The sequence below is a fragment of the Chlorella variabilis genome (genome assembly GCF_000147415.1).
Source record: "Chlorella variabilis unplaced genomic scaffold CHLNCscaffold_1, whole genome shotgun sequence".
Taxonomy (NCBI): Eukaryota; Viridiplantae; Chlorophyta; class Trebouxiophyceae; order Chlorellales; family Chlorellaceae; genus Chlorella; species Chlorella variabilis.
Window position 1 is genome coordinate 1,921,984 of NW_005435087.1, and position 9,485 is coordinate 1,931,468.

Here is a 9,485-nt window from a genome sequence, read left to right on the forward strand (position 1 = left end):
CATCCCACCACGCCCGCCGCCGCCGCCTCGTCGTCCGTGTCGCTGTCAGCGCCGCTGCCGGCGCCGCCGCCCTTGCCGCCGCCGCCGCCGCTGCCCTCGCGCGCGGCCGCGCCGCCGCCCGCCTCGGCGCCGTTGAGCGCCTTGTCTTCCTCCACCGCCTCCGGCAGCTCCCCAGCTTGGGCAGCAGCAGCAGCAGCAGCAACAGCAGCAGGCTGGCCTCGGGGGTAGCCGTGCGGCGCGGAGGCCGCCTTGTGCGGCCGCGCCGGTGCGGCCCCAGCCGCAGCCAGCTCCACCGCCTGCCCCACCTCGCCCTCCTTCATGCTGGGTGGGCGCGGCATGCCCTTGAGGGAGATGGTGGATATGTCGCGCAGCACTTCCACAAAGGAGCGCGGCGCCACACGCCGCCTCAGCAGCCACTTGGCCATCGGATCTGCAGCAGGCGGCAGCAGCGGGCGGCGGCGGCAGCGGCAGCAGGGGGGTAGCATGCGGGATGAGCGAGGAGGCGGCGAGGGCCGCAGGCGCAGGGCGCCTGCAAGCGCCCGCCATGGCCCACGGGGCGCAGAGCCTGCGGCGTGGCGCGGCTGCGGCTGCGGCTGCGGCATGCACGCCGCTGCCGCTGCCGCTGCCGCTGCTGCCATGCGGCGCGGCGCGGCGGGGGCTCACATCCAAAGATCTGGACCACAGCGCTGGACACGGCCACGTAACCCCACCCAACGGTGACGCACTCGCTGCCCAGTGCTGCAGCAGTAAGGCGGGCCGCGGGCCGGCGCGGGCGCGGGCGTGGATGTGGGGGCGTGCTGAGGCATGCAGCGGCGGCGCCAGCGGAGATTGTGCGGCCTCGAGGAGGCGCTGCGCTGCTCAGCATGCATCCCATCCCGCCTGCCCGCCACCCACCCACACCCACCCACCCACCCACCCTGGTAGAAAGGCATCTTCTCTTGGTCGCACACAGCGGTGGTGATCATGAGCGGCAGGCTGCGGGCAGGGGGGGGCGGGCCACGCCAGTGGTTGATCAAACCGGGCCACACAAGGCGCGCGGCTGGCGGTTGGATGCCAACACGCCGCCAGTGGAGGCCCCCCCAACTGGCCCCCACGCCGCCCCACACACACACGATCCACAGACACAGACACAGGGTCATCTCCCCCAGCCAGCCCACCCGCCGCCGGCAGGCACGCGCCTGTTCAGGTTGCCGTAGCCGCAGGCCGCCACCACGTGGTATCGCAGGTGGCGCGGGGTGCCCACCACCTCATTCACAACCCACCCCAGCCCCATGCCCACCAGCGTGCTGCAGCCAGGCAGGGGCAGCGCAGCGCAGCAGGCTGGCCGCGTGCAGTGCGGCGCGCGAGCGGCTGGCTCTGCTGTGGGGGGCCCTCCACGCCCGAGCCGCAGCCACATGCTCCAGGCATCCATGGCTGCGCTTCACGCATCGGCTTGGCGCAGCTGCCTGTAGCTGCCACGCACCTCACGCATGTGTTCATCGCAAAGGGCCAGTAGCTGACGATGGTGTCTGCGGTGACCTGGCCGGCGATGTTGATGAACACCACAGCGGGCAGCAGCAGGTTGAAGGCCATGCCGCTCAGCGCCCGCCGCATCTCCACGTTCACCGTCCCCTGCTCGGCACGCGGGCGGGCGGGCAGGCAGGGTTGCGCTCATTCATGTCGATGCATTGCCACATCTCCAGGCCCGAGTGTCCCTGATATTGCATGTGGGTTCGTCTACATGAATTAGAGGGGTCTCCATGAATTGCAGGGGCTATTCCAAGGGCCATGCCGCACCTTGCGCGTGTACCACACCCCGGGGAGCATGGTCAGAATCAGCTGGACCACCGCCAGGAAGGCGTACAGGATGAGGATGGGCTCGAAAGACATCGCCATGGCTGCCTGCTGCAGATGCGGTGGAGGGCGCAGGTCGTGACACAGAGCCCGTCTTAAATAAATACCCAAAAATAATCCAGAGGCAAATAGGCAAACTCCAAGGAGCGGCGCTGACGGCGGCGGCGGCAGGGTTGCCAGGGATGCAGGCGGCGCTCGCTGCAGGAGCACCATCCAATTCCCACATCGGCGCACCTCCAAATTGTCTGTACCACAGGCTCAAGAGCAGGGCTCACTCCGGGAGCGATGGGCTGCAGGCGGGCCTCCAATGCCCTGCGCTGCGCTGCAAGCTGTTGTATGAGACCGGCAAACGGCAAAAGTAACTGCCTCAGGCTGCAAGCGCGACCAACCCCACCCCCGCTGTTCGCATGTGAGAGACGAGCGGGGCCTGTGCAGGCCTCACAGGGGAGTCAAATAGTGTTCAGACGCGCCGAGATTTGCCTCGCAGATAAAGTTGCCCCGGGCAGATGCCAGGCTGTCAGGCGGCCTCTCACCGCCCAAACCCTGATCAGCCCGGCACTTGGTTCAAGGCGTTTCCTTCGCTGACACGTTCAATACATGGAGGTATCCCGCTGAATTCGAGTTTGCACCAACCCCCCGCCCGCCAGGTGGTGCGCGCCCTCCACATGGTGTGCTGGCGGCGCCCGCCGCGCCATCTGGCACCTGAACCACCTCGCTATATCAGGGCGGGTCTCGCCCCTGCATCCTTAATTCACATCAATCACACCCCACAGTCTACCCAGCGCTCACAACCCGCTCTCCTCCTGCTCTTCGCGATCTATTCCCAGCACACACCCCTACCCCAATCCCCTGCGTGTGCAACATGGCGACCGTGCAGCAGACCAGCAGCGTCCACGCCACCGGCTGCGAGCAGCTGACGCAGTCCCTGTCGTGCCGCATGTCGGCCCGCCTGGCACGCGTCAGGTGGGTTGGGTGGGAAGCAGTTGTTCAGCTGGTTCAAGCAGCTTTATTGTTTGCCTGGTTGGGCTGTCTGGCTGGCTGGCTGGCTGTTTGTCTGGCTGGGAATGGATCAGCTGGCTGAAGGCACCCTGCTTGGCCTGCACCCTTCACTGACAATCTGCCCCACGCCCACCCTCCCCGCCCACCCTCCCCGCCTGCTGCAGCGAGTCTGCCCCCATGGCCCTGGGCGACTCCCCCTTTGAGGAGCCCGCGCAGCGCTGCCTGTCCGCCGCCCTGAGCCGCGGCCTCTCCAAGGGCAAGGCCATGGTGCGCGTGGAGTCTGAGGGTCTGGAGGGCCTCAAGGTGCCCACCGGCCCCGTGACCCTGGAGAGCGGCCCCCAGGGCTGCGTGCGCCCCTACACCATCATCGACGACCCCCAGGCCTGGCTGGCAGCCGACCTGGCGCAGCGGCAGTCTGAGTGGCTGCTGCAGCTGAGCCAGGAGGACGTGGCGGCGGTGGAGGAGCGCGTGGCGGCGCTGCAGGCGGCGGGCGTGACCCTGACCGCCCTCAAGCGCCCCACCGACTTCCCGCTGCCTGCGGCGCTGGAGGCGCGTCTGGCGGCTGAGAAGCACAACCTGCTGCACGGCAACGGCGTGCTGGTGATCCGCGGCCTGCCGGCGCAGCGCTGGAGCGAGTGGCAGAACCTGGCTGCCTACCTGGGCCTGGCGGCGCACATCGGGTACCGCACCCCCTGGAACAAGCAGGGCAACCTGATCAGCCACATCAAGGCGGCGCAGGGCTTCAAGGTTGCCCCCGGTGCCAAGTTTGTGCAGGGCGGCAGCGACGGCAAGTCTGCGCAGCAGGGCCACGCCACCAACCTGGAGTTTGACTGGCACACCGACGCGCAGGCCGACGTGCTGGGCCTGCTGTGCATCAGCCAGGCCAAGTCCGGCGGCGTCAGCGGCTGGTCCTCGGCCCTGGCTGTGCACAACGAAATGCTGCGGCGCGGGCGTGGCGACCTGGTGGCATGCCTGGCGGGCCCCGGCTGGTACCGCGACCGCACCAAGTACCAGGATGTGCGCCCCGGCGACTGCCCCGTGTGGGAGATGCCTGTGTTCCACTACCACGAGGGCCGCCTCAGCGTGCACTTCCACCCCGGCCACACCCGCGCCTGCCACAAGCAGTGGCCTGAGCTGCTGGGCCCCATGACGGCGGAGATGGAGGAGGCGATTGATATGTTCATCGAGATTGCCTCAGACCCGCGGTTTGAGTTCCAGACCTACCTGCAGCCCGGCGACTGCTGCTTCATGAACAACGCAACCCTGCTGCACCGCCGCTCCGCCTACGAGGATGGCGAGGCGGCGCACGAGAAGCGCCACCTGGTGCGCGTGTGGCTGGCGGTGGAGGATGGCCGCCCCCGCGCCCCGCACCTCGACTTCCCCCGCTCCTACACCGTGGGCTACGACCGCCACACCTACCAGGGCCTGCTGTGCCCCAACCCCGAGCTCTTCCACGTGCAGCGCAGCGACCACGCCGGCAACCACCACTGAGCCTGTACCTGCAGCCATGTATACACCCCTGCCCTGATTCTCCCTGATTTGCCTGTACATCCCTTGGCCATTTCACCACCCTCTTTCATTCACTGTTTCCTCCTGCTCTTCACAGCTCCTCTGCTGCTTGCCTCTCTTCTCACCCATCGCTCTGTGCCACCACCACTCCCACCCTTCACTGCTGAGCGCGCTGCCAACCAAAAAACACATTCTTTCCTGTTTCACCTGTAATGCCTCACACCACCTCCACACATTCAACCAGAAAGGGGGAATGGGAGGGCTGCCAGCACACTCTGTAGGGCATGCTTGCTTTCCTGCTGCTTTGTTCTGCTGCTCTCATGGTGCTGCTGCCTCATGCAGTGCTTGTGTGTTTCATCAAAAATGCAGCAGTGCAGGCTGGCAAGCAGGAAATGCAGTCAGGCACCCAATGAGCGGCACAGAGGGCAGGAAAGGGCGCACGTTGCTACCGCTGCTGCTGCCGCGACCGCTCCACGCAGCGCTTGGCTGTGCCGGCAGCAAAGGCCGCAATTTCTTGGCAGAAGGCGGCGGCCACAGGCAGGTGCTGCGGGTCGGTGGCTGCAGCAGGGTGGGGAGGGGAGTGGACGCACGGAAGCAGGCACTGTCGGCCTGCCGCCAGAAACCGCACACCGAGCGCCGACAGCAGACGCCGAGGAAGGCTGTCCCCAGGTGGCACACTGAGGGACGCAGCAGCAGCAGCAGCAGGGGGGCATGCTGACCTGTGGCCAGCTCATCCAGCACCCAGCACAGCACCCCCGCCGCCTCGCTCGGCTCCAGCGCCCGCATCTGACGGCAGGCGGCCGCCGCAGGCTCCGACAGAGCGCCCTGCCTGCGTAGCGGAGGGAGGCGCATGGTGGTGGGTGGGTGGGTGGGTGGGAGGGTGGGAGGGGTAAGGTGCGAGTGCCACACACACACCAAATCAGTGCGCCGCCGCAAATGGCCCGCCGGCAGCAGCCGCTCAGCAAGCAAGCAAGCAGGTGTGCCAGGGTGCGCTGGCTGGCACCCCACCTCAGCGCGGACACATAGTCCAGTACGCCGCGGTAATGCTGGTGCGCATCCGCCTCTGACAAGCCCTGGTGCTTGCTGACGCCCGCCGGGCCGGCCTGGGCCGCCGCCGCAGGAGGCTCGCCTGCTGCGCCTGCCGCTGGCTGGCCGGCGGGGGCGGGGGTGGGCCCCTGCCCCCCAGCGCTGCTGCCCTCGCGGCGGTGCTGCTGCCTGGCGCCGCCACCCCGCGGCGACCGGCTGCGGCTCCTGCTGGCGCCGCGCCGCCGTGCGCCGTCGCCGCCGCGCCGCCCCTGCCGCTCGTGCGATCGGCTGCGGCTGCTGCGCCTCCGCCTGCCCCTGCCGCGACCCCTCTCCCGCTCCTGGCTGCGGCTGCGGTCGCGGCTGCGGTCGCGGCTGTGGCTGCGCCTGCCGCCCCCATACCTCTCCCTGCTCCTGCTGCGGCCATACCGCTCCCGGCTGCGGCTGCGCCTGCCGCGGCTGCGGCTGCGCCGCTCACGGCCCCGCCGTTCCCTGCTGCGATCGCGGCTGCGCTGCTTGCTCAGGCCAGAAGCGCCCGCCTGCTGCTGCAGCTGCTGGTGCTCCCCCTGCTGCTGCTGCTGCTGCTCGGGCTGCTGGGCCTCCCTGCCTGCCGCCGCCGCGACTGCGGCCGCCACCGCGGCCGCCTCGGGCTGGCCCAGGCGCGAGGGCCGGCGCTCGAGCGGCGCGGCCGGCGAAGCGGCGCGTGACAGCTGCCTTGAGGCGCCGTCCCCTGCCCTGCCGCCCGGCGCGGCAGCGGCCGGGTCCCCCACGCCACCGCCGGTGTGCAGGCCGTTGGCGGGCGGCGCGGCAGCCGTGACGGGCGGCTGCGCCAGGAGTGGCGCGCGCGGCGGCGCCTCCTCGCCGCTGCCCAGCTCGTTGAGGCGTGCGCGCAGGAACTGGTAGTCCACACCATCCCCAAACCCCAGGCCCCGCAGGTAGTGGCTGATGTCGTACACCGACTGGAGGCGCAGGAGCGGGCGCAGGCGCAGGCGCAGGCAGAGGACAGGTGGCGTCAGCATCGGCGGCGGCGGCGGCGGCGGCGACGGCGGCTCCAGCGGCGGCGACAGCATAAGGCAGCCGGGCTCGCCCGCAGCCGCTGCCCGCCACTGCCGCCCGGCTGGCCGGGGTGTAAACTCAGCCTGGCAGGAGCGCGGCAGGCGACGGCAGGAGTAGTGCAGGCGTGCGGCAGGCGGGCGGCCGGGGGGCAGCAGGCGGCCCACCTTGGGGCAGGCCATGGACGAGAAGAGCAGCTGCGGCTGGTCCAGGCATTCCAGCTTGCGCTGCAGCACCAGATCCTTGCTCAGCCTGCCGCTGCCGCCGCCCGCGCCGCCGCCCAGGGGCAGCGAAGGCTGGGAGCTGAGGCCGCCAGCCGCGCACGCGTCCTGCGGCGGCGACGGCAGCAGCTGGCCGCCAGGGACCTCGCACCCGCCGCCGCCGCCGCCGTCGCCGCGCCACGGCAGCGTGCCTGCGGCGGGGCAGGCGGGCGGTGGCAGGGGGCAGAGGAGGTGTGGGCCGGCGGTGCACAGAGGGCGCGGCTGCTGGTCTTGCAAGGTCGATGGCAGCGCCAAGAGGCGGCAGCCTGCCAGGCGGCAGCCCCCCCAGGCGGTGGCTGCCAGCCGTCTGCTACCCTGCCCCCAACACACACACACACACACACACACGTGCACAGCCCCCTGTGCCCGCTCACCTTCAATCAGCTCCACCAGGCAGTACAGCCACCCCCACATGTCGTCCCGCCGGCTCTGGTCCTGCGCCTGTAGGCAGTTCACTGCAGCGCGGAGCCCACGGCGGCAAGGGGGGCGGCCGCAAGGAATTGGCTCAGATGGCTGGCCAGGGTGGCAATGCAGGGGCCGCCCCCGGGATGTCAGCGCTCCTCCCCCCACACCACAGCCATTCCCCTTCCATCGCCCCCACCACCTCACTTCCCCCACACCACAGCCATGCCATCGCCACACACACAGACAGACAGACACACACACACACAACCCACCCACCCGAGGCGTAGGTGGTGCTGCCGCGGAAGGCGGCCTGCGGGCGCGCGTGCAGCAGCGCCCCCTCCCTGTCGGTGAACTGGCGGGCCAGACCAAAGTCCAGGAGCGTCCAGGTGGCTGCAGGGGCGGGGGGGCAGGGGGCAGGGAGGGTGGGGCGGGGCGGGGCGGGGAGTGGAGGGAGGGAGGGAGCCTTTGTCGTGGCTGAGCAGAGGGGGAGACCGGGGGAGGCATGGACGAGCAGGAGGAGCGGCAGTTCGAGGCGCGGGCCTGGGGAGCATGCAGGCAGGGCAGGCGGGAGGTGCCCGCGCAGCCGCCACGGCACACCACCACCGCCGCCGACGCGCGCACACACACACACACACACACACACACACACTGCCGCCACACACACACCCGTGGTGGGGTCTGCGGCGTGCGTCGGCGCCGCCACAAAGTTGGCGGGCTTGACGTCTCGGTGGATGACACCCGCCCTGTGCACCCCCTCCAGAGCCTTGAGCATGCTGGAGCCGATGACCTGCAGGGAGAGCAGGCAGGCAGGGCAGGCAGGGTAGGCTGATGCGCCAACTGGCAGGGCAGTGTGGCAGGCTGAGCTCATGATTGAGAGGCGGCAGGCTCCGGGGGACTGGCTGCCAGAGCAGGGCAAGCTCGCAAGGGCATGCCGTGTCTGGCCAGCGCCACAGCGCCACGCTCGGTCTCCCCTCCGCCACCCATGCCGATCCATGGCTGGCCCCCAGCCCCATCCCCAGCACCGCAGCCCCACCCCCGCCCACCCGTGCCGCCTCCAGGTTGGCGCGCCCCCCCATGGCTGTGCGCCGCATGTGTGTGAGGTTGTCCCCCAGCAGGTCCATCACCATGTAGCAGCGGGAGGTGGGGCCTGCGGGGCGCAGCGGGTGGGGGGCACACGGCGGCGGGCTGGATGGGGACCGAGCGCCAGCGCAACGCAACAACAGACATGGGGGTCGAGGGCGGCGCATAATGGCACGCTGCTCGATGCCGCCTTCCTGCCAGCGCTCCTGCTGCCCAGCCTGGCCGCCAGCCAGCCGGCCAGCGCAGGCGCAGCGCAGGCGCAGGCGCGGGACAGCAGCACCGAGCAGTGTGGAGCGTGCCTGGGTGGGGGTAATCTCCGGCCTCATATACCCGCACCACCTGCTTGCAGCTCTGCTGCAGGCGCTGCAGGGTGTTGTACTCGCCCTTGACTGTCTGCACATCCCGCTTCTTGTCTATCTTGATCGCGCGCTGCAGCACGGGTGCCACCGCGCAAGCCAGGATGGGGTGCGGCGGCGGCAGCGCGGGCGGCAGCGCGCGGCACGCTGGCACGCAGGCTGGCGCCTGCCTTTGGGAGCAATGCTGTGGCCCGTCGTGCGTGCAGCCGTCGCTGCAAGCAGCGCGGCGTGCTGCGGCAGCGAGTGTGGCGGCGATGAGCAACGGCGACGCCGCCCGTCTCCCGCCTGCCTCCTCACCTGCTCCTGCGTCCCCAGCTCCAGCACCTGGTACACCTCGCTGAACTGCCCCTCGCCGATCTTCTTCTCCACCTGCCACCGCCCCTGCTCGCCCTCAATCACCTCGCCAGGCTTGAGAAGCGGAGGCATAGCGCGAGCCGCTGATGTTGTGCTGGTGGCTGCCGCTCAAGCCATCATTGCTGCCAGTCTTCGTGGTTGGCCGATCGCGGGGCTGGGGAAGTGGGATGGCTGTCTGTACAACTCGTGTACGGATACTGGGGCTTTCAGAATCGCCTGGGGCACCGAGGCCACCAGAACTGGCGTCGCTTCAACAATAACCTGCACCACACGCACAAACGACCATCCAGGAGCTGCAAGCGCCATGATCGTAAGTGCCCTCGATTGTTTGGAGGCTAAAGCGCTTGCCGCGGGAAGAAGTGAAGTGCCTGAACGTTCAGGAAGCTTTACTGGCTGCCAGCCCTCCCAGGCGCTGGGGGCGGCCCTTGGCCGCCCGCCTGTGGGCAGCGCCGCCGCCGCCGCCCGTTGGGTGCCGTAATGCGTGTATGAGCCTCGCTGGCTCCGAATCCGCTCTGTAAGTCAAGTCAAGTCAATCCAAGCTTCACCTAACTCTCTGCTTGCCGCCGCAGATATGCCTGGGCCCGGTCTGTGTCCCGCTTCACCTGCTGCTGGC

The 9,485-nt window shown here is 69.6% G+C and overlaps 4 protein-coding genes across 4 annotated transcripts in view; 1 reads left to right on the forward strand and 3 right to left on the reverse strand.

Moving 5' to 3' along the window:
* The window catches only part of CHLNCDRAFT_133407 (hypothetical protein), a gene marked incomplete at both ends in the record, with an annotated part of 3,710 nt that extends 1,841 nt beyond the window's left edge, over positions 1 to 1,869 (reverse strand). Inside the window, 6 exons of the mRNA XM_005852132.1 lie at positions 9 to 430; positions 664 to 738; positions 917 to 975; positions 1,158 to 1,286; positions 1,463 to 1,611; positions 1,777 to 1,869. Coding sequence (XP_005852194.1) covers positions 9 to 430; positions 664 to 738; positions 917 to 975; positions 1,158 to 1,286; positions 1,463 to 1,611; positions 1,777 to 1,869 — 927 coding nt within the window. The remainder of the gene's footprint in view (positions 1 to 8; positions 431 to 663; positions 739 to 916; positions 976 to 1,157; positions 1,287 to 1,462; positions 1,612 to 1,776) is intronic.
* An 826-nt stretch (positions 1,870 to 2,695) lies between these two features.
* On the forward strand, positions 2,696 to 4,323 carry CHLNCDRAFT_133408 (hypothetical protein; the record flags this gene model as incomplete). The annotated part of the gene is made up of 2 exons (XM_005851800.1): positions 2,696 to 2,796; positions 2,997 to 4,323. The coding sequence occupies 2 exons, from the start codon at positions 2,696 to 2,698 to the stop codon at positions 4,321 to 4,323; spliced, it is 1,428 nt and encodes a 475-aa protein (XP_005851862.1).
* A 463-nt stretch (positions 4,324 to 4,786) lies between these two features.
* On the reverse strand, positions 4,787 to 8,944 carry CHLNCDRAFT_133409 (hypothetical protein; the record flags this gene model as incomplete). The annotated part of the gene is made up of 11 exons (XM_005852133.1): positions 4,787 to 4,899; positions 5,061 to 5,170; positions 5,350 to 6,503; positions 6,585 to 6,829; positions 7,052 to 7,132; positions 7,359 to 7,472; positions 7,749 to 7,869; positions 8,126 to 8,229; positions 8,338 to 8,380; positions 8,493 to 8,591; positions 8,816 to 8,944. 11 exons carry the CDS (start codon positions 8,942 to 8,944, stop codon positions 4,787 to 4,789), a joined length of 2,313 nt encoding a protein of 770 aa, XP_005852195.1.
* A 178-nt stretch (positions 8,945 to 9,122) lies between these two features.
* Positions 9,123 to 9,485, reverse strand: part of CHLNCDRAFT_133410 (hypothetical protein) — a gene marked incomplete at both ends in the record, with an annotated part of 4,533 nt that continues 4,170 nt past the window's right edge. The window contains one exon of the mRNA XM_005852134.1: positions 9,123 to 9,133. Within this exon, the coding sequence (XP_005852196.1) occupies positions 9,123 to 9,133 (11 nt within the window). The remainder of the gene's footprint in view (positions 9,134 to 9,485) is intronic.